The sequence below is a fragment of the Symphalangus syndactylus genome, chromosome 9, assembly GCF_028878055.3.
Source record: "Symphalangus syndactylus isolate Jambi chromosome 9, NHGRI_mSymSyn1-v2.1_pri, whole genome shotgun sequence".
NCBI lineage: Eukaryota > Metazoa > Chordata > Mammalia > Primates > Hylobatidae > Symphalangus > Symphalangus syndactylus.
Genome location: NC_072431.2, coordinates 70,395,539 through 70,420,119, shown reverse-complemented (window position 1 = coordinate 70,420,119; position 24,581 = coordinate 70,395,539). Strand labels below are relative to the sequence as shown.

Genomic DNA, 24,581 nt, shown 5'->3' with positions numbered 1-24,581 from the left:
TTCAAGACCAGCCTGGGCAACATAGGAAAACCCTATCTCTACAAAAAATAAAAAACTCAGCCAGACATGGTGGTGTGTGCCACTAGTCCCAGCTGCTCAGGAGACTAAGGCAGGAGGATCACTTGAGTCTGGGAGGTCAAGTCTGCAGTGAGCAGTGACTGCACTATTGTGTTCCAGTCTAGGAGATAGGGCAACACACTGCTTCAAAAAAAGAAAGAAAAGGAAAGGAAAGAAAGAGAAATGTGTTGCATAGTAAAGCATTATACTGCAATACTGCAGTGGGTATGAAAATTACGTAGGTGCTGAAATTTAAATTCTAAAAACAAAAAACATATAAGTGTAGACAATGTGTTTCTTGATAAAGATAAAATGGCTTAAAATTTTTAATGCAGTTCAGAAAAGATTTAATTTTCTAGACTTGACCCATATACTGAAAAGGCTGCTCACCACCGGCATATACAGGGCTTCGAGAAAACAGAAATGATGTGGGAAAGATGCGGGCAAGAGCAGGTCACTCTTCTGGATCTCAGAAATTTTAGAAAGAATAATACTGTGGGATGCAGTAGGAACAATTATCCATTTATGGCAAGGCTGACTGGGCAGTTTTTAAACAGGTAAGAATGAATTTTCATATTGCATAGGCCCTTAGGATACCATCTAGAAAGTTTAGTTGGTGGCAGTAACATTAATTTAAAGGTTTTGAGCAGTTTTGATAAACTGAGTACAAAGACTTTTTTTTTTTTTCGGATGGAGTCTCGCTCTGTCATCCAGGCTGGAGTGCAGTGGCGCAATCTCCGCTCACTGCAAGCTCCGCCTCCCAGATTCCCGCCATTCTCCTGCCTCAGCCTCCCAAGTAGCTGGGACTACAGGCACCTGTCACCACGCCCAGCTAATTTTTTGTATTTTTAGTAGAGACAAGGTTTCACTGTGTTAGCCAGGATGGTCTCGATCTCCTGACCTTGTGATCCGCCTGCCTCGGCCTCCCAAAGTGTTGGGATTACAGGTGTGAGCCACCGCACCTGGCCACAAAGGCTACTTTATACTACCACATTCTTCATAACTTCAGAGGAACTGCCCCAAGAAATTTATATGATTAGTGATCTGAAGCTAGTTAGGTTAGTTCAGGTGTAAAGAGTGTTTATTTATTTATTTGAAAGGATATTAACTTGCAGCCGAAGGCCAAACGGGCTTCTCTAGGGACATTCAGTTTAAAAAACATCTCTTTCATATACCGTATGTGCAGACTTCACACTAAAGATACCTGAGATACATCCATAGTACTTGGCCACCCAACCATGAAACACATAGTGTAGAAATGGAAAATAGGTGGCTTAGTGGCTCTTAAAACATCAGGAATCTGAGGCCATATGCAGGTCTCTGATATAAACTAGTGATGCCTTACAAATAGGCGTGGTGATATTTGTACCAGTTAATTACCTCTTTACTTTAGTATACTCATTTAGAAGTCTACTAAATTATTACAGAATAAGAACACATCACACTTCTGAGAAAAAGAAAAATATCAAATCTGAGTTGAGCAATTTTCTAAAACATATTATACAGCATACATGCTATACGTACTACAGTATACATACACTAATTTAATATAGCTATCCTGTGAACATTTCATGTGGGCTCAAGAAAAAAATAAATACAAAACCTCAGTTTTTAGTTCTGATAAAAATGAAAGATGGTGTCACATGAACTCTGAATTGTTCCATATTAAGGATATCTATCATGTTTCCTAACTTTAAAACAAAAAAAAAATCAATAACAGCTCACTTGTTTTAACTCTAAATGTTTTACTCTACAGAGAAAAAATACCTAGAGAAAGACAGCTACTTACTTACACAGTCTAATTACATTTCTGAAGGGTGAGAAAGCAAGCTTTTCTCCTTTACAAACTGAATTCAATATCTAAAAATTGTTTTGACACAAATCTACTGCCTATTAGCCTAGTGATTGCTGACCCCAGCTAGAATATAGCTAAACAGTTAAACACCCTGCTGCTTTTCTAATTTCCTTTTTCTTTCTAAGATTTCCTTACTTCATAGAAGGAACTTTTGGAGCTAATTCTGAGTTTAATGGTTATAGAATGTTACAACAGAATTAATCCCTATTTACAAAATGAATTCCTTTATAGGTAGTCTTATGAATTACTGCCACTGAAATTATGGGTAAAAGAAACAGGTGTGGAAATCACAAGTTTTAGCTGACATTGGCAAAATCTAGCTGTGTAACCTGGACAGGTCACTTACCCTCTTTGGCTGTCAACTTCCTCATCTATAAAATAAAGGGACTAAAACTTGAGAGTTGCTAAAGTCCCTTTCAATGTTTAAATTCTATCTGCCCTTTCTCTAACTGAATGAGAAAAATTCTAAATCAAAATACAAAAAACAAAACAGAATTCAACAACCACCACCACCCTTAAAATTACTGCCACTGGCCTAACAATGGTTGCACAGAGTTAAAGGTCTACTATGGCGGCTTATACTATTTACAAGGTCACAAGTCAAAAAGGCCTGTTAATAAAGCACATAATTCAAGTGGCTTCAAGGTCAGAATTTCCACACAAAGATGATCCAAACACCACTGAGTTGCAGTGGAAAAGTACTAGCCTGAGAGTTGGGTTTTAGCTTGATTCAAAGGCTTTTCTTAGGTAAGTAATTTAACATCTCTTTTTTTTTTTTTTTTTTTTTTTTTTGAGACGGAGTCTCGCTCTGTCACCCAGGCTGGAGTGCAGTGGCGCGATCTCGGCTCACTGCAAGCTCCGCCTCCCGGATTCACGCCATTCTCCTGCCTCAGCCTCTCCGAGTAGCTGGGACTACAGGCGCCCGCCACCACGCCCAGCTAATTTTTTGTATTTTTAGTAGAGACGGGGTTTCACCGTGGTCTCGATCTCCTGACCTCGTGATCCGCCTGCCTCGGCCTCCCAAAGTGCTGGGATTACAAGCGTGAGCCACCGCGCCCGGCCTTTTAACATCTCTTGGTCTGGATTTTCTCAGGCATAAAATGACAAGGTTGCACTATATTTTCTCTAAGACCTTTCCTCAAACCAAAACTCTATGTTTCTATGTGGTTATTCTCAACCTACCCTTTTGTAATGCATTCCTTCCAAAAACAGCTTGGTCTGTTTATAGATTTCTTGGCCTGTCTTGTGGAAGGTCTTGAGAAATTCTATGAACTCCTTAGACACTCTATCCGTTTCAATGCTGGTTTGCCGGTTTATGGAAGGACTGGGAGCTTTTGCTTCCTGAATTTCTGCTGGGAAAATTAAACATAGTAAGTTTCATGACATAAAAGATCCATGCATGGAATTACTTTATCTTACCTAAGGTTATTTAAATTATGTTTCATCAAAGTTAAACTTGAATTTAAATCATTTTATGTTTGAATGGTTGGACAACTTTCCTTAAAGTAAACTAAACCTGTTTTACAAGTAGGAAGTATGAGTAGACAAAACTACATTATCTAAAAGATATTCCTACTGAAATAAAAGTTGTTCTATTAGTATTTTCTTTGCCAAAATCTATCATGCTTTGATCTGTATATTCAATCATGAACACTGGCACCACTAGGCTTCTCAAAGACTGCTGGAGTTTATAAAACTAGTCAACAAATAGAATAACAATCAGAAGAAGCACTGAAATGTTAGATGACTTATAAATGTTAGACAACCTTTCCAAATCCCATTTTACTTGACAAAAAGGCAAAGGTTAATGTGTTTATGTGGAGACTCACAATTATTTACCCACCATTTCGTTGGTGGGTTATACTGATCAAAGTGAAAGAACGCATCCAAAGTATTAACAGCATGATGAACACGACAAAGCATACAATGAAGAGACAAGGGAAACATGCACTACACTATCCCACCAGCTGGGCAGACAATTCTTTCCCCTCTTCGAATAAACACAATGAAAGGAAAATGGGACATTTACACAAGAGAGATAAGGATGTTGTAACAGGAAGTGCTTTCAGAAAGTATGAACTACCACTTGGTCTTTGACCACATTCTAAGCCTCCTGATTTTGAACTATGCTCTCTAATGTTTATAAGGAATTTAAGTTCCCCATATCCCAATGATTTCCAAAAAGAAAAATAATTTTTTAAAAAGTATGTTTTATTTATTTTTTTGAGACGAAGTCTTTCTCTGTCGCCCAGGCTGGAGTGCAGTGGCACTCCAGTGATCTCAGCTCACTGCAACCTCCACCTCCCAGGTTCAAGCGATTCTCCTACTGAGCTACTCAAGTCTCCGAGTAGCTGCTCTCTCTATAAAAAGTAAGAACATTAGCCAGGCATGGTAGTGCATACCTATAGTGCCAGCTATTTGGGGGGGGCTAAAGCAGGAGGATTGCTTGAGCCCAGTAGGTTAACACTGCCACTGCACTCCAGCCTGGGCGACAGAATGAGACCTTGTCTCTTCAAAAAAAAAAAAAGGTATGTACACTGTGCTATGTTTTACGTAAAATAGGGGGTAGTGGGATAAGAATATATGTGTTTATAACTCAGAATAAAAGCACAAAAGGATATACAAGAAACTAGTAACAAAAGCTGTCTGAATGTGGGAGAAACAAAGCAGTGGTGCTTAGGAACTAGATGGGCAAGAGATAAACTAGAAAGGAAACTTCTGACCATACCTGTTATGTTAGAGCCATTTGGATACACTATTTTTTAAGTACACAAATAAATCAGGTACAATCTAATTCAAAACAAAAAATGCAACATCTTTTCTAAAATTTTTTTATCTCAATGGAAAACCAAAGATTGTGTTGACATCGGTATGATTAGAAAAAAATTCTTAAGTGTTTGAAAGTGAATCCTTCTCTGATAATTCTGCTTCTAGTCATGATGGAATACTCTGATGGCATCAGGCTTACCCTACTATCTTAACAATTGGAAGGTCAGACAAATATATGAACAAAAGGTTTTCAGACATTGGATGACAGACAAACAGCAGATTAACTCCTGAAAGAAGGGAAACAAACACAGTCTGTCCTAGAGTGTCCCAGCTCACTGCTGGGAGAGTTTTAAAGTCTTGGCACAGAGAGAGACCACTCAAACAGAGCCCAGCTGACTTGCTGAATTGAGCAGATAGCATTTGGAGTTCAGGGAGGCCAATGTGACCAGAATTTGCATGGCAAAATACCACGCAAACGCTACGGAGGGGACAGGGCTACACAGAAAAAGCTCCAGGTATCTGCACGGGGTTCCCTTGAGTGTGGCTGACTACTGCACATGCATATGAGGAAACTACCCAAGATGAGAGAAGAACCACCAAGTAGCGTGTAGAACCACAGCACAAAGGACGGGAGGAAGAAACGTAAGAATCCTGTTTAGGGAGGGGAACATCACACACCGGGGCCTGTTGGGTGGTGGGGGACAAGGGGAGGGATAACCTAATTAGGAGAAATACCTAACGTAGGTGATGAGTTGATGGGTGCAGCAAACCACCAGGGCACATATATACCTATGTAACAAAACTGCATTCTGCACATACAACCCAGTACTTAAAGTATAATAAAAATAAATAAATAATAAATTACATTTAAAAATTCCCGTCTAAGATTATTTTATGTAAAGTGGTATAATACTATTGTTTTAAATTATTTTTCTTTTTTCTATAAAGTGGTAAAATACTACTTGAAGGTAGGTAAGTTAAAGATGTATTCTGTAAACCCCAGAACAACCAGTAACAAAAACAAAACAGAAGAGGTATAGCTAACAAGCTGATAGTGGAGATAAAGGTGTGGTCATAAAGAAGTCAAGAAAAGAAGAGAAAAGGAACTAAGACAAGTTGGGATAAATACAAAGAGCAAGATGGCAGGGGTAAACCTTCCCTTATCAAAAATCACATTAAATATAAGTGCTATAAACAGTCTGATTAAATGTCAGAGATTATCAGATTAGATTAAAAAACAAGACCCCACTTCATGCTGTCTGTAAGAAATTAACTTTAAATATAAAGATACAAATATGTTAAATACTAATGAAAGGAAAAGGATACTCTGAAACAATGAAAAAGAGCTTAAGTGGTTATAACAATGTTAGACAAAGTAAACTTAAGAACATGGACCATATTACCAAGAACAAAAAGGGGCATCTCATCATGAAAAAGGGGTTAATTCTTCAAAAAGTCACAACAATCCTAAATATGTATATACTAATAACACTGCTTCAAAACACATAAAACAAAATCTGACAAAACTGAAAGAAGAAACAAATCACAGTATTTGGAGATTTCAATATTCCTTAGTAATTGACAGAGAGGTGATTTTTAAAAAGTCAGTAAAGACTTGAACAGTGCTATCAACCAACTTGACCTATCTGACTCTGATAGAACACTCAACCCAATAAAAACATAATACATATTCTATCTGACAAAATAATAATCGTAGTAACTTACATATAGATAATGCCTATTATGCACTAAGTACTTTTACAATGCTATTTTGTATAATCCTCACAAGTCTATCAGGTTGTACACTTATGATATTTACAAATGAAGAAGCTGAGGTTTGAATATGTTAAGTAACTTGAATAACGCTGCAGTCACTTACATAGTAAAGAATGGAATTTGAACCCAGGTCTGTGCACTTAAATCCAAAGCCTGAGCTGTTGACTGTGTAACAACTGACTATGAGGTAGTACAACTACCTCAGTAAGCCAAAGAGAGGACTGAAGACTCTTCAGAAGAATACCAATTCCTCTGACTTTGGGGTCTGTACACCAGTTAAAAGACAGGAAAACCCTACTCATTTCCTTTATTGCTTTGCTTACAACATGCCTCCCTCCCACACATACTTTTCCAAAGAGACACTTTTGCTTAAAAAAAAAAAAAATCCCCTCTTAAAATGTAAATGAGGATTAACTCTATTAGCTAGTTATGATCATACAAGTTACTAAAATCAACACTTGGTTGTTTTTCTCTAAGCTTCCTAAAAATCATTCCCTACTAAGAGGCCAGAAATTTGGATTAGAGAGGGGAAAGAGAGACAGCTCAGGTGCTCGGTACGCAGGGAGGTGGCAAGTTATGTTTGAACAGCCAATAGGGATTCCGTGTGTAAGATGAAAGAAGTGAAGAAGTAGGAAATATGGAAAAGAACAACCTCATCCACGTTACAGTTCATAGTTTTGGCTAGGGCTCAAACGGCAAGTGCTTCCTCTTCAACTTAAAGTCACTTGTGTTTTTGGTTTTTTTTTTTTTTTTTGAATCGGGGTCTCGCTCTGTCACCCAGGCTGGAGTACGGTTGCATGATCACAGCACACTGCAGCCTCAACCTCCTAGGCACAAATGATCCTCCCATCTCAGCCTCCCAAGTAGTTGGGGCTACAGGAACTAGCCCAGCTAATTTTTTAATTTATTATTTTTTTTAAAGATGGGGGTCTCACATTGTTGCCCAGGCTGGAGTGCAATGGCGCGATCTTGGCTCACTGCAATCTCTACCTCCCGGGTTCAAACAATTCTCCTGCCTCAGCCTCCCAAGTAGCTGGGATTGCAGGCACGTGCCACCACTCCCAGCTAATTTTTGTATTTTTAGTAGAGACAGGGTTTCACCATGTTGGCCAGTCTGGTCTCGAACTCCCGACCTTAGGTGATCCACCTGCCTGGGCCTCCCAAAGTGCTGGGATTACAGGCGTGAGCCCCTGTGCCAGCCGTATTTCTCTATTTTACTAAATTAACACACGGATTATGATTTTTGTTCCATCAGTTATACTTCATTTATTGTCCTTATTTATAGATTTCTTCATTTTATTTTATTTATTTTTTAAGACGGAGTCTCGCTTTGTTGCCCAGGCTGGAGTGGCACCATCTCAGCTCACTGCAACCTCCACTCCCCGGGTTCAAGCGATTCTCCTGACTCCGACTCCCAAGTAGCTGGGACTACAGGCACACACTTGCACACCTGACTAATTTGGTGTTCTTAGTAGAGACGGGGTTGAGCCATGTTGGTCAGGCTGGTCTCGAACTCCCGACCTTAGGTGATCTGCCTGCCTCGGCCTCCCAAAGTGCTGGGATTAGAGGCCTGAGCCACCATGCCCGGCCTTATTGTCCTTATTTATTGTGACATTCAAATTATCCCAGACTTGGCCAGTGGAAACCCCTCCAAGCTGGCTTCTGGATCTTCTGAAATGTCCCCAAAATATTGAAGGGGCCCTTTTTTCCCTACTCCAGCCCCAGAATCAGTCATTTCTCCAAGAAGCCCTGATTCACTTTAATGAATAATAGGTTTACATTCTAAGGTCTGGGTGTACTGGTATTTTAACTCTAAAAATGAAAAGATATGCTTTGGAGGATCACCGTCTTCAGATCCGTTTGTGAAAGAGGTACACAAGATTCTACTTGGGATGACAAGATTATAGGAGTTCTGAAAGAAAAGGGCACTTTGGAATGTATAAGCAAGTATCTCAGCTTGGCCAACCACTATGACTTCCTCTATACAGATCACTCACCCTGACTGTGGAGACTAAAACACTTTAACTGAGTCTTTACAGTCAAGACATTCCATTTACTTTCTCTGAAGGCGTATCCAACTCTAAAAGAATGTGAAAATATTCTTCAAATTCCTTAGAAGGTAATTTGTATTTTGTCTGCTACCAAGCTGCTATGTATGGCATAAAAACTTTCCTTTATGTTAATAACAGAAGCAAGTAAAATACCAACAGCAAGGGCATCATGGACTAAAGAAGATCAAGAATACAGAATCCAAAAAGTCTGTTTCTGGTCTACACCCAATACATTAAAACTGCACTTAGGCTAATCTTATCCAAACACAATGGCCAAACCAAAGTAATCAGTGTGAAATGCAAGATTTACCTGGCTAAGTTATATTAAGTGGTCTGTGAAACAAAGATACAATGGAATCTTCTTTTCTAACATGAATTTTTAAAATACTTTAAGGTCTTTATCCCCAAAGCTTCCTACAGACAAAAAGCAACTAAAGAACAAACAATCTAAAGTACAAATCTATCATTCAAAAAGATGGGGGATGGGAGGAGACAAGAACAAAGGTAAAAATCATTCTGCATACATATTTTTAAAACAAAATTCAAATGGATTCTTTTTTAATTAATTAATTAATTATTTTCATGTTGGTGTCTCACTCTGCTACCTAGGCTGGAGTGCAGTGGCACAATCACAGCTCACTGCAGCCACTAACTCCTGGGCTCATGTAATCCTCCTACCTTAGTCTTCCAAGTAGCTGGGATTATTGGTAGGTAGAAGCCATTGCACCCAGCTCAAGAATTGTTTCTTTTTAAAGTACAGACTCTGCACTAAATTGTAAATTTTCTTTCCATAGTATAATGCACACTGTACAGAGGCTTTTGGGACACAGGTTTTTAAAACCACCAAGGAGAGTTGGCAAATATAAATGACAATTATGTACTTAAGTAACAGAAACTTAATTTCATATATATATATTATTTATGATATATATTAAATAACCTGGGCTTCTGAAGTATACACATTGGATAAAGGAATATAATGGAAAAATATTGACCCAGGATTTAGGAGACATGAGTTCTTATGCACAAACTCATTGTGCAACCTTGGGTAAATTAGTTAACCTTTATGGACTTTCATATTGTCATCTGCAAAATGAGGCTATTGGAGCTGATAATTTTATACTTGTTTTACTATTTCATCTGTTATCATAAATACTTATCATTTCACTACATATTATCAAGAAATAGACCTTAAGCTAAATAGGAATGAGTATTCTTAATAGTAAATGCCCTTGTGCTCCCTGCAAGATTATTCTATCAGAAGAATAACTTGCATTTTAAAACAGCTAACACTTACTGGAGATCTACTGTGTGTGTCAGGCACTGTGCTAAGCTCTTTACATGCATTAACTCATTGAATCCTCATCACATGCCTCTGGTAGGTATTACTGTCCCTCAGTGTGGACAGGATTTGGAGAGGTTAGTCTGTCCAAGGTCACAAAGCTGGTAAATACAAAGCTAGGGCTCAAACCAGGAATGACTCTAAAGTCACCTTACTAACTACCTGGCTATTCCACCTCCTAATAAATAAATCATGAGCCCAATACATTCTTAATTAATCTCTGGCAGGTACAGTTTTCCCCCTTTTTAGTAGAGACAAAATTGCTACAACTGGCAGCCAACCAAGAAACAACTTCAAATTAATCATGTAATCAATCTTTTTTCTTTTCTTTCCTTTTTTTAGACAGGGTCTTGCTCTGTCACCCAGGCTGGAGTGCAATGGCACGATTTCGGCTCACTGCAACCTCCTCCTCCTGGATTCAAATGATTCTCCTGCCTCAGCCTCCTGGCGTCAGCTGGAACTACAGGCACATGCCACTGTGCCTGGATGATTTTTCTATTTTTTGTAGAGACAGGGTTTCACCACGTTGCCCAGACTGGTCTCAAACTCCTGAGCTCAGGTGATTCATCTGTTTTGGCCTCCCAAAGTGCTGAGATCACAGGCTTGAGCTACCGCACTAGGTCTGGTATCCATGTCTTAAACAGAAGTGTGTTTTTGGTTATGAGCAATACTTCCTTTTAATAAAACAAAAGGAAACAGCAAAAGTCACAAAACCTAGAAGACCAGCAAGTATCTTAAGAAGTAACACTGTCTTATTATTCATTCCCCGGCCTTCAGGGGAGACCTCATTACAATTACCCCAGGGTAGGAACTGGGGAGCAAGTGAGGGGGCTCCCAGAGAACAGGTCTTCTGACAGCATCAGTGTTGGTTCCCAGTCTCCCTCATTATTTCGCTTTGACTGCATAACTCTGAGTACCAACATAAATTTGGAGAGACTGAGGCCTAACAACAAAGATTCTTTCTTGCTTCATGTTGGGCCACTTCAAATAGCTAGTCTGCTCAATGGTAGAACAACTGTGACTTAAGTGACAATCCTCTTGCTGGTTATATGGCATTTTAAAAAGCAGGGTGAATATGATCACCTACATACAAATCCATGCACTGGAAAACAGCTACTATGGCTCACTTTCATCCCCCCAAGAGCCCAACGTAGGCCTTTTCCTATATGTTCTCAATACACTTCCTCAAGACACAAGTTGTCTCTCAAATAAGCTCTCGGGCACAAAATCTCTCTCTCAGATGACTTTCAAGCCTAGAAATCACCATTTTTGACAAGCTATGAACAGTGAGGGTATTATACCACAGAACAAACCAGGATCCACAAATGAAGGCACAAAAACCAAAACATCCAAAGCGATAGTCATTTGGATAAGGATGAATTTCATAAATGTAACTACCTATTTCAATTCTCTTTATTCCTCCTATAAACCAACTTCTCTAAAACACAATGTCTTTCAACCAAAGAGAGTATTGGTTTCATATATTGTCTGACCCTCAAACCCAATTTCAGTCTCAAATCTGAGCTGATGTCCTCAAAAAGTTGACAGAAATTACAAAGCTGAGACTATGAGCATTGGGGATCTCCTCTGTGTCTCACTCAGGCAGAGAAGAAAAAAAAGAGTATCAGAACATTACCCTTCTTTGATCCGACCCTGGAAGACGCACTGAAGAATTTCTTCACTGTGGTAACCTTGCGGGTCTTCTCGTTGGTTTTCTTTTCTTCAAACTTGGAGAATGTGAGGGATTGGGCCCCCTGGCTGCTCTGACTGCTGGCAAAGGCCTCTTCTTCCTCCCGCTGGAGTCTGCAATTCAAGAGAGGATTAGAATGATCTAGATATTCTCCAACGTTTCTCTGTATCTGAAGGTTATTACTCCATTAATTCAGGAGGATCTAAAGATTTTAGAACTAGAGACTAAATGGCCGGGCGCGGTGGCTCACGCTTGTAATCCCAGCACTTTGGGAGGCCGAGGCGGGCGGATCACGAGGTCAGGAGATCGAGACCACGGTGAAACCCCGTCTCTACTAAAAATATAAAAAAAAATTAGCCGGGCGTGGTGGCGGGCGCCTGTAGTCCCAGCTACTCGGAGAGGCTGAGGCAGGAGAATGGCGTGAACACGGGAGGCGGAGCTTGCAGTGAGCCGAGATTGCGCCACTGCACTCCAGCCTGGGCGACAGAGCGAGACTCCGTCTCAAAAAAAAAAAAAAAAAAAAAAAAAGAACTAGAGACTAAATATGCCAAATCAGTCTGAGGTCTCACATAGCTACAGGATGGACAGCTCTTCATGCACTACAGATTTCAAATGGGATCCTCTCATGCTCATTCAGCAACTGCTCTAGGGTTACATGAAAGAAATCAAGTCTAGTCCTTTTCCCCAACAAGCTCAAGGCTGGAACAGATGAAAAGGTAAGTAAACAACTGCTACATAATGGAACAGCTGCTACATCAGAGTAAAAATTGAGTGCTGTGAGAACACAGGAAAGAACAACTCAATCTGCTGGCGGAGTCTGACGAGGCTTTACAACGGTGATGTTTGGGTGGGGTCTTAAAGGATAAACAGGATCCTTTTTTTTGGTTGTTTTTGAGACAGAGTGTCACTCCATCGCCCAGGCTGGAGTGTAATAGCACGGTATCAGCTCACTACAACCTCTGCCTCCCGAGTTCAAGCGACTCTCATGTCTCAGCCTCCCAAGTTATTGGGACTACAGGCGCACACCACCATGCCTGACTAATAAGGCTGAATAGAATTCTAAGTGAAAGGGCATTCTAGAAAGAAAGAACTATAAATGTGCAAGCCTGTGGTTTGCTTCACAACAAGCTGAATGTAGCCACAGCACCGGGCATGTGATGAACTGTGATACTGGATACACAGGAAGGCACCAGAGGGTAGGGAATCTTGACTGCTAAGCCCACTATTCTGGATTTCATCATGTGGTAGGGGAAGCAAGAAAGACTGTAAATCCAAGAAGTTGTCGTTGTCATATCTTTAGAAAGATCATGCAGGTAGCTGTGTGAACAACTTGAAGGGTAGAGAAACTAGAGACAGGGACAAGAAGTAAGAGTATATTATAAAGGTTTAAGTAAAAGAAAATAAGCACCTGGAAAACAGGAGTAGAAAAGGTAAAATTCAAAAGACTTCTCTGAGTTGGGAGAAATAGAACTTGGTCAAGTTGTAGGTAGCATGGGAAATGAAAGAGAAATCAGGAATGAAATCAAGGTTTTTCAGCTAACTTGGTAAATAGTGATGCCATTAATTGACTCAGGAGAAGGGTTAGGAGGAAAATGTTCAGAATGGGGAGAATAATAAATAAAAGCAATAAATTTGGCTTTGGATTAGCTGCATGTGAACCACCTGTATTAATTCCCAAACACAGGCCTGGTGCGGTGGCTCACGCCTGTAATCCCAGCACACTGGGAGGCCAAGGCGGCTGGATCGCTTGAGCTCAGGAATTTGAGACCAGCCTGGGCAACATGGTGAAACCCTGTCTCTACATAAAATACAAAAATTAGCTGGGCATGGTGGCATACTTCTGTAGTCCTAGCTACTTGGGAGGCTGAAGCAGGAGGATCACTTGAGCCCAGGAAGCAGAGGTTGCAGTGAGTTGAAATTGCACCACTGCACTCCAGCCAGGGTGACAGAGCAAGACCCTGTCTCAAAAACAAACAAACAAATAAACAAAAAGCACAAGCACTATCTAAAAGACAATGATTTTCCAAGTATGATTCCCCAGACAGCAGCAGCAGCATCAGCAGGCAACTTGTCAGAAATGCAAATTCTCTAGTCTTACTCCCAAGCCACTAAAATCAGAGACTCTGAGGGTAAGGTCCAGCAATCACTGCTTTTACAAGCTTTCCAAGAGATTTAGCAGGGTCACAATTAAAAGCAGTAAGAAATAGAAACAAAAATCACAGGTGGAGGTACTAAGTCTGAGGATGGAATCAGGACCCCTCTTTCTCTAGGACAGACAAAAAGTTAATATAAAGGTATTAGTACATGTTTATGTGGCGAGGGGAGGAAGCTGAGGGAGTTTGTGCCTAGTGTCCTCCACTCTGTTTTTGAAACAGGATCTGCTACTGACAGCATCAGGCATGCAGTGGAAACCCTGATGAGATCATTCATGTTCTGGGTTAAAATTTTCTCTTTGATTGACCACAGTCACTGAAAGCAATGTGTAATTTCTAATTCTCTGAGTTCACCACAGATGCCAGCAAAGGAGTCACTCAACAAATATTGGCTGACTGGATGGAAAAAAAAAAAAAAAAAAAACTAGCTAGAGGAGTTGGCAGAATTCCATTTGACTTTCTTCTGTTGAAGCAGTTTTAGAATTTCTAGAATGCTCTGGCAAAGAATTAACATTATGCATGGCATTTTATTAGTTACTATGCTCACTAGCCATCCCATCATTTATTTATTATTTATTTATTTATTTTTTTTTTTTTGAGACAGAGTCTCACTCTGTCTCCCAGGCTAGAGTGCAGTGGTACGATCTCAGCTCACTGCAACCTCCAATACCTGGGTTCGACCAATTCTCCTGCCTCAGCCTCTCGAGTAGCTGGGATAACAAGTGCGTACCACCACGCCTGGCTAACTTTTTTAATATTTTTAGTAGAGATGCGGTTTCACCATGTTGGTCAGGCTGGTCTTGAACTCCTGACCTCAGATGATCCTCCTGCCTCACCCTCCCAAAGTGCTAGGATTATAGGCGTGAGCCACTGTGCCCAGCCCATCGTTTAATTTTTAACATCATTATATTTCCGGATAATACCAACTGCCTTTGACTAACCTAATTTTTAAATAAAAGTTAAATTTCTACAATGCAATGACTATGTATACAAGTCAACAGATTTCTACTACTGTGTTTTATCACTGAGCTAGATGCCATGCTAAATATATATTAAAAGAATGAGGGAAATAATGCTTGATTAGTGCCATTTCCAAGCCCTGCACTAGGTACGTCAACTTTATTAGCTCATATAATCTTCACCAGGAAATATGCCTATCTCCATTCTTCCACTCCAAGGAGCTTATTGTCTACATTTGAGAACTAAAACTAACACAACCCAAAGAAAATAATCAGAAGACAAACACAAAATGAAGAAACTACTGAAAGCTGTTCATTAAAAGTTGACAAGAGAGGAAGACATCCTTTTCCTTAATATTAAACTGACTTGCTGATAGCTCAAAGCAGAAGTGAAAAAATGTATTTAGACGGTGACAGAACTATATATCCAGTCACGTCACTGTTCAGCCGCCCCTAGTTAAGTCCTTTTACCGCTCCGCCAGCTCCCAGTCCTCCTGAATCTGCTTCTGCCTGGCTTTGTGGTACTCTTCCCTCCAGCACTTGGAGCAGAAACCCTGCCAGGCAGGGTTGCCGTAGTAACCACATCCTTTCTTGCACAGGAGATCCGATTGATCCACATGAATTCCTCGGCGTTCAGACTTAAGGCTCATCTTCTTCCTGCTAACCAATGAACAAACAAGAAAGTGCTGTTGAAAATGAATTATCATTCTACTAACTAAAATCTTACCAATTATGAACAAAAAGTGAGTGATTCCATTATCTTCAAGCTGTTAAGAGAGGGAAGGAGGGAATGAAGGAGGGAGGGAGAGAGGGGAGGAAGGAAGAAAAAAGAATGTTAAATATAGTCAATTCCTGACACAGCCATATTAAAGAAAGACTTATTCCCTGCCCAAAATACAAAAAAAAAAAAAAAAAAATTTAAGAAAGGACTAACATTAGATTAAAGACCTAAATGTAAAGGCTGGAAACTAGAAAACTCCTAGAAAAAAACTTAGGGGAAAAGCTTCCCGACACTGGATTTTGCAATGACTTCTAGGATATGACACCAAAAGCACAGGCAACAAAAGCAAAATCAGACAAATACATTATATCAAACTTTAAAATGTCTGCACACACCGGGCGTGGTGGCTCATGCCTGTAATTCCAGCCCTTTGGGAGGCTGAGGAGGGCGGATAACAAAATCAAGAGATGGAGGGTATCCTGGCTAACATGATGAAACCCTGTCTCTACTAAAAATACAAAAAAATTAGCCGGGCGTGGTGGTGGGCACCTGTAGTCCCAGCTATTTGGGAGGCTGAGGCAGGAGAATCGCGTGAACCTGGGAGGCGGAGTTTGCAGTGAGCCAAGATCACGCCACTGCACTCCGGGCTGGGTGACAGAGCAAGACTCCATCTCAAAGGAAATAAAGGAAAATTAAATGTCTGCACAACACAGGAACCAACTGACAGAGTAAAAAGGAACAACACACAGAATGGGAGAACTTATCTGCAAACCATATATCTAATAAGGGGTTAATATCTAAAATAAAGGAACTCCTACAACTCAATAACAACAACAAAAAAACCCCAAATAATCCAATTAACAAATGGGAAAAGGACTTCAATAAACAATTCTCCAAAGACATACCAACAGCCAACAAACATGAAAAAATGCTCAACATCACTAATCATCAGGGAAATGCAAATCAAAATCACAATGAGATATCACTTCACACTCATTAGGATGGCTGCTGTAAAAAAAACAAACCCAGGCTGGGCATAGTGGCTCATGCTTGTAATCCCAGCACTTTGAGAGGCCAAGGTGGGAGGATCACTTGAGGCTAGGAGCTCAGGACCAGCCTGGGCAACACAGCAAGACCCCATCTCTACAAAAAATACAAAAACTAGCTGGGAGTGATGGTGTATGCCTGTAGTCCCAGCTACTTGGGAGGCTGAGACGGGAGGATCGCCTGAGCCCAGGAGTTGGAGGCTGCAGTGAGGTATGATCACACCACTGTGCTCCAACCTGGGTGACAGAGCGAGGCCTTGTCTAGAGAGAAGAGAAGAGAAAAAAACTGAAATAATACCTTAAGTTCTAAAGTCAGTTTTCTTGTCTACTGTATAATATTTAAACTCATTTGTTCATAGTCTCACAGCTGTATGGTAAATCGCTATGCAACAATTTCTGTTCAAACTGAAACCACATGGTCTTCATTCTTCTCCACATAAACAAACTGCCAAACAAGCACAGAAAAAAAGCGGCACTCCACACCATTCATTCAAGAAGACTCACATGTGCAGATAAAATTAAGCCCTATATCTTGGGGATCTTATTAATTTAACTCAAACATTTACTAAGTGCCAACTGTGTGCAGAGAATTGAGCTAGATGGCACTGGTGATGCAACTGATAGAACACGTCCTTGCCCTCATGAAGCTCATAACCCAAAGTACAGGCAGACTGAAAAACGTGGAAAAAGAGAAAGTGTTAGGAAACTGTTAGGGAGTACCAGACATAGGAATTCTGACTTAGGGAATATAGAGAGACCACTTGGGGATGCTGGCAATAGACCTTAAAGAGCCTTGTGTTGAAAGGGTCTTGGAAGGATGACAGAAAGAGGGAGGACATTCTGGACAGGAAGGATGCCTTTCACAAAAAGCTCAGAAGCAAGAAGGCAAATGTAAAATATGAATGATGTAGTATAGACAGAAGGTAAACTAAACAACTAAGGTGGGAAGTCAAATCATGATGGCTTTTTAAAACTCTAAGCTACAGAGTCTGGATTGAAAGTCACCACTGAAAGCTCCTGAAAAGGGGAAAGCATGATAAGATCTCTATCTTAAGACATAAAACTTGAGATGTAGAGTTCTGTCTTCTAGCATGACGAAGTGAGAAGGAAAATCAATCCTCTCCCGCAAAAGCAACTGCAAAGATGGACAAAACTTCCACTTTCTGCGATGCATCTATGTCCAGGCCAAGGAATGAACTCAAATTTCAAGCCCTTCTCTCTAACCTCACTCTTATTTTTACAAGGTTCTCCTGTGTCTCCTCTGTGTATGCACAGGCTCTGCTGATCAGAGTGGAAGCCTAACTAAAGATTGAGATGTCTGAGCGCAATCTCAATCTTTGTCTGAACAAACAACAATCTTTGGCTGAACATTAAGGTGTGCAGACACATGGGTGACAGCTAGAAGGAAGTCAGGCATAAATAAAAACAAGGAAGAAAAACTGAGCACAGCGACTGCAGTTGCTGGGGAGAGAGGCCTCACAGATTTCATCCAGCTATCAAACCTGGACAGTATGCACTGTGCACTATTTTTGAGGATTCTGAAAAGCAAAATGGAGAAGTGGGGAAGACCAGAATTGGAAGTATCACCCAGCCGTCAAAGAGATTACCACTTTCTCCCATCCAATACCACCAGCCAAACTGGAAATGGGCCCCACAGCACAGAGAAAGCTCCTCTAGTTTGGGCTCCAGGCATGTGAAAGGGGACTCCTAGCAGCCAGAGAGAATATGGGGATCCCCCCACTTACCATCTCCCCCTTCTCTTGAGCCACAGTGCCCAGCAAACGTGTGCTTTGTCTGCAGCTGTGGCTGAAATGAGAGAGTGCAGGAGCCAAACTCTGAGGCAGGAGAACTACCGATTTTTCCCAATCTCTATCCTTGGCCTCAAATATGCCGGCAATGGTGGAAGGACATGGCAGAGTGCGGTAACTAAATCCACAGTTTTCTGGACAAAAGAAAGAAAATATGAGTTCCTGGGGAATAAAAAGTGAGAAAAATTGCTGAGGAGAACTCAAGAAAGCAATTTCTAGGCTTACTCTTAGGCTGCATATGCATGGATCTGACGCTATTCAGTACCAAAGGTTTCTAATTGGGACTAACAGAGAGACCACTATGCAGGTCTCAGATCAGCACATACATGAAACAGATGGAAACAGCACTACAAAACTCTGAACGATGAACTGACATTAAAGCCACAGCCCACAGAACCTGCATCCCAAACTTGGCAACGAAACAAAACATTTTGCTCTGGGAATAACTGTTTAGAAAACAAAAAGACAAGCTACAGAATGGGAGAAACTACTTGCAGCAAATCACATATTTGGCAAAGAACTTACATACCCAGAATGTATAAAGAACTCTCAAAACTCAGTTGTCAGAAAACAAACCACCCAATTTAAAAATGAGCAGCTCTTTCCTTGCCTAACGCAGCCATAGCTCGTGGTCCCAAGAAGCATCTGAAGCGGGTAGCAGCTCCAAAGCATTGGATGCTGGATAAATTGACCGGTGTGTTTGCTCCTCGTCCATCCACTGGTCCCCACAAGTTGAGAGCGTCTCCCCCTCATCATTTTCCTAAGGAACAGACTTAAGAATGCCCTGACAGGAGATGAAGTAAAGAAGATTTGCATGCAGCGGTTCATTAAGATTGATGGCAAGGTCCGAACTGATATAACCTACCCTGCTGGATTCATGGATGTCATCAGCATTGACAAGACAGGAGAGAATTTCCGTCTGATCTATGACACCAAGGGTCGCTTTGCTGTACATCGTATTACACCTGAGAAGGCCAAGTACAAGTTGTGCAAAGTGAGAAAGATCTTTGTGGGCACAAAAGGAATCCTTCATCTGGTGACTCATGATGCCCTCACCATCCGCTACCCCGATTCCCTCATCAAGGTGAATGATACTATTCAGATTGATTTGGAGACTGGCAAGATTACTGATTTCATCAAGTTCGACACTGGTAACCTGTGTATGGTGACTGGAGGTGCCAACTTGGGAAGAATTGGTGTGATCACCAACAGAGAGAGGCACCCTGGATCTTTTGACGTGGTTCACATGAAAGATGCCAATGGCAACAGCTTTGCCACTCGACTTTCCAACATTTTTGTTATTGGCAAGGGCAACAAACCATGGATTTCTCTTCCCCGAGGAAAGGGTATCCGCCTCACCATTGCTGAAGAGAGAGACAAAAGACAGGTGGCCAAACAGAGCAGTGGGTGAAATGGGTCCCTGGGTGACATGTCAGATCTTTGTACGTAATTAAAAATACTGTGGCAGGATTAATAGCAAAAAAACAAAAAAATAAAAATGAGCAAAAAACCTCAATAGACACTTTAACAAAGAAGATATATACACTGGTGTCCCACATTTCCATGAGAGGCCTTTGCTACATACTGTCCAGTCAAGGACGTTTGTATATTGAACATCCTTACAAGAGAAAGATGACAGCTCCTTCCACAGCAGAAGACAATTTGTTAACTGTCCAGTATAGTAAATACAACATCTCCCTTCACATCAAAGGTCTGAAACATTTGTTTGCAATCCCTCTCCTGGATATTTCCTCTAGAGAAATAAAAACTGCTATTTACAAAATTCCATACACAAACAGTTATAATAGCATTATTCGTGATGACAAAAAATGACAACTAAAATATCCTTCAATGGGTGAATGAATAAACAAACTATGGTACATCCATACAACAGAATGCTACTCAGGGAAACAATAAGAACAACAGGTATCAGTACACCCAACAACTTTGATGAATCTCAAACGCTTTATGCTGATAGAAGCTAGCATCTTAGTTCCTTCTGGCTGCAGTAACAAAATACCATAAACTGGGTAGGTTATAAAAAACAGAAATTTATTTCTCACAGTTCAGGAAGCTGGCAAGTTCAAGATCAAGAAGTCAACAGATGTTGGTGTCTGGTGGTTCAATGAAGGTACCTTCTCCCCGTGTCCTCACGTGGTGGGAGGGGAGACAGGCTAGGCTCTCTGCGGTCTCTTATAAGGGCACTTATAAGCCCCAGTCATGAGGGCTCCACTTTCATGAACTAATCACCTCCCAAAGGCTCCACCTCCTAGTAGCATCACCTTGTGGTTCAGAATTTCAACATACGAATTTGGGGGACACACAAAGATTCAGACCATAGCAGTCATCTTAAAAGTTTACATATTGTATGATTTCATTTAGGAACTAGGGGTAGGAAAGGATGTGACTATAAAGGATTAGCACAAGGAAGTTTTTTGGGGTGATGAAACTGTTCTGTATTCTGATTATGGAAGTGTTTACATAAATCTAATAAAATTTAAAAATTCGCAGAACATTATACTCCTCCCAAATCAATTTTACTCTATGATTTAAAAAAAAAAACAAAAAACCTCGACCGGGCACAGTGGCTCACGCCTATAATCCCAGCACTTTGGGAGGCCGAGGCGGGCAGATCACCTGAGGGCAGGAGTTCGAGACCAGCCTAGCCAACATAGCAAAACCCCGTCTCTATTAAACATACAAAAATTAGCTGGGCATGGTGGCAGACATCTGTAATCCCAGCTACTCGGGAAGCTGAGACACAAGAACCGCATGAACCTGGGAGATGGAGGTTGCAGTGAGCCAAGATCATGCCATTGCACTCCAGCCTGGGCAACAGAGGGAGACGCTCTCTCAAAAAAAAAGAAAAAAAAGAAAAAAGAAACTTGAGAGGCAATTTCTAGGTTGGATTAGGGAGAAGTATAGAACAGGAGACACAGATACTGACCAAGAGACAACTACAACTAGAGGACTTGAGGTAACACAGTGGGTAGCCAGGCGAGGTGGCACTTGCCTGTAACCCCAGGTACTCAGGAGGCTGAGGCACAAGAATCGCTTGGACCTGGGAGGCAGAGGCAGAGGCTGCAGTAAGCCGAGATCGCACCACTGCACTCCAGCCTGGGCAACAGAGTGAAACCCTGTCTCAAAAATAAATAAATAAATAAACAAATAAATAAATAAATAAATAAGAAGTAATACAGTGGGAATGGAAAGACGACGGATCTACCTTAGAGGTCAGATCTTTAAGAGTTATTTAATGAGACTTGACAGGGAGAGGGAAATCTAATTAGAAAGAACTCTCAAGTTTACTGTTTACTTCCTCTACAAGGTTAAAGCCCTCCAAGGTCAGGATTTAGATCTAAGACACCAGCCATTTATAAATAGTAGATAAGGCTGAGGTCGAAAGGAAGAAAATAAGAAGTAGAAAAAAAGAATAGAGTCCTAGAATGTTTTTAAACACCATCTACTATGTCCTATGGTAAGAGATAAAGATACTAACATTAAGAAATCATGACTTATTCCATCAAAAAAGTAGTAAGTGGCAGAGACATCACTAAGCACTAAGCTTCCTTTTTTTTTTGGAAGACAGGGTCTGTCATTCAGGCTAGAGTGCAGTGGCGTGATCACAGCTCACTGCAGCCTTGACTTCTCGAGCTCAAGGCAATACTCCCACCACTCAGCCACCATGCCTGGCTAATTGTTATTTTTTTGTAGAGGCGGTGTTTCGCCACGTTACCCAGGTGGTCTTGAACTCCTGAGCTCAAGTAAGCCTATACTTAGTATGCCAAGTCTGGGTTTCAAATTATTTTGAAAGTCTGAGCTAATCTTGCCATTATCATCCTGATGTCCCTTTTCTTACCTTTCAAGAGAAATGGGCAAAAGGAAATACCTATTTTTTCACATAGATCAATTAAGTTTTTTAAATTTTGTACTATAAGTATGATAGTACTAGTCAATGTTACTAAAATGAACATAGTTTGGGAAGTCTGCCTAGCACATAACCTCCCGTGTTATCAGGAAACTGTCCTCTCAATCCACAAAGATAAGCTGGCAGCAGTTATATTTGTATAACGTGAATGGCCCCCCAATTCAGGATCACAGCTGATTGCCTCCAACTGTGTTAGTCTTTTGCTTGGAGTTTTGGAAATGGGACTAAGTCAGGCTGTTCTCTTGAATGATGGCGCTGTGTGACATGATCTTCTATCAAGTGGTCTGAGTATCAGGATAGTCTACAGAGTGAAATAGACATACCCCAAGAAGCAGAGAAAAGTAGAAGGTCCTATATGTCCTGAGTGATTTCAATCTCCCAGTTCCAATCCCTGGCTAAGGTTTAGCTGCACGCCCACCCTCAGATTCTGAGTCATACACCCTGGTCCCCTAACTGCTTTTTTCTTTTTTTCTTAAGCTGGTTCCAGTAGAGCCTATTATCTATGCCAAAAGACTTGTACAGATGCTCTTTAAGAGCTAGAAAAACATAAAGGAGTACTCTGTGGATTACTTGGCATACATTAAAAGCTCAGTATTTATTAGACAGAAACAATAACAATAGCTCTAAGAAGACTGATTTGGTGTGGACCATGAAATCACAGAGATCAGTCCTATCTGCACTCCAACCCCAGCTCTGTCACGTACTGGAAATGTAACTTTAGGCAAACTATGTAACATTTCTGAAACTCCCTTTCCTATCTCCCTCTCCAACCTCTCTGCTCCTATCATTCTCCACCTTTTCACCAAACTAAGCCTCATAGGACCTGTGCGCCCATGACCTTCACTCTCTGGTGCTACACCTGTAATTATGTTACCTTACACTGCAAAAAAGACTTTGCAGATATAATTAAGTTGACTAATCATTAAAATAAGGAGACTATCCTAGATATCTAGATGGGCCCAATGAAAGCACATGAACCCTAAAATGCAGAAGAGAACAAGGACCCAGAATGGCCAAAACAATCTTGAAAAAGAATGTAAGAAAACTGACATTTCCTGATTTCAAAACTTACTACAAAGCCATGGTAATTACTACAGCGTGGTACTGGCACAAGGAAAGTCATAGAAATCAACGGACTAGAATTGAGATTCCAGAAATAAACCCACACGTCTTCTGTCAACTGATTTTCCACAAAAATACCAAGACCATTCAATGGAGAAAAAAAAGTCTTTTCACCAAATAGTGCTGGGAAAATTGGATAGCCACATGCAAAAGAACGATGTTAGATGTTAGATGCTTACTTCATACCACATACAAAAATTAACTCAGAATCAATCAAACACCTAAATGTAAAAGCTAAAACTAAAGCTCTCAGAAGAAAATGTAGAGGTAAAATTTTCATGATATTGGATTTGACAAAGGATGTTTAGATATGGCACCAAAAGCAGGAGCAACAAAAGACAGATAAATTGTACTCCAATAAAATTTTAATGTTTGTGCTTCAGATGACCTTCTCGAATGAAAACAGAACCCACAGAATGAGAGAAAACATTTGCAAGTCATTTATGTAATAAGGAACTTGTATCCAGAATATATAAAGAATTCTTATAACTCAATAATAAAAATTAACAATTTTTTCAGCAGGTAAAAGATCTGAATGGATGTTTCTCCAGAAAGATATGCAAACAGTCATGAGTATGTGAAAAGATGTTCCACATTATCAGTCATCAAGGAAGTGCGAAACAAAACCACAATGAGATGCCACTTCACATCCAGTAGGATGACTAGAACCAAAAAGTCAGAAATAACAAGTGTTGCCAAGAATGTGGGGAAACTGGAAACCTCATATACTGTTTGTAGGAATGTAAAATGGTACAGCCATTGTGGAGAAGCCTGGCAGTTTCTCAAATGATTAAACAATATTACCATAGAAACCAGCAATTTGACTCCTAGACTAAGGGAAATAAAAACGTGTCCACAGGGAAACTTGTACATGAATGTTTATATCAGCATTATCCATAATAGTCCAAGAGCAGAAACAACCCAGATGTACATCAACTGATGAATAAACAAAATGTGGTATATCCATAAAATGGAATATTACTTGGTCATAAAAAGGAATGAAGTACTGATATATGCTACAACATGGTGAACCCTGAAAACACGCTAAGTGAGAGATGCCAGTTATAAACGATCACACATTATATGATTTCATTCATCTGAACATCCATACCAGGGAAATCTAGAGACAGAAAATAGACTGGTGGTCATTTAGCACTGAGAGGGATAGACAAAGGGCATGGGTTTCTTTTTGAGATAATGAAAATGTTCTAAAGTTGGCTGTGGTAATGGCTGTCACTTAAGTGCGCTCTTCAAAAGGGAGAATTCTATGGTATGTGAATTATACCTCAATAAAGCTGTCTTTT

The 24,581-nt window shown here is 40.5% G+C and overlaps 2 protein-coding genes across 16 annotated transcripts in view; one reads left to right on the top strand and one right to left on the bottom strand.

The window, feature by feature from the left end:
- RABGEF1 (RAB guanine nucleotide exchange factor 1) overlaps window positions 1-24,581 on the bottom strand; it is a 78,833-nt gene that overhangs the window by 29,243 nt on the left and 25,009 nt on the right. For 3 of the 15 annotated variants that reach the window (XM_055292993.2, XM_063646376.1, XM_063646386.1), the window contains 3 exons: window positions 15,124-15,312; window positions 11,487-11,653; window positions 3,095-3,261 (listed from right to left, as the gene is read on the bottom strand). In XM_055292993.2, coding sequence (XP_055148968.1) covers window positions 3,095-3,261; window positions 11,487-11,653; window positions 15,124-15,302 — 513 coding nt within the window. In that variant the 5' untranslated portion in view covers window positions 15,303-15,312. Of the gene's footprint in view, window positions 1-3,094; window positions 3,265-11,486; window positions 11,654-15,123; window positions 15,313-18,164; window positions 18,362-24,581 lie in introns of those variants that run through there. The other 12 variants (XM_055292989.2, XM_055292991.2, XM_063646379.1 and 9 more) reach the window with 10 other exon arrangements.
- Window positions 18,820-19,701, top strand: LOC129489827 (small ribosomal subunit protein eS4, X isoform-like). The gene is given in 2 exon segments (XM_055293004.2): window positions 18,820-18,967; window positions 18,969-19,701. Coding segments are annotated over 2 exon segments (735 nt in total). The 5' UTR covers window positions 18,820-18,902; the 3' UTR covers window positions 19,639-19,701.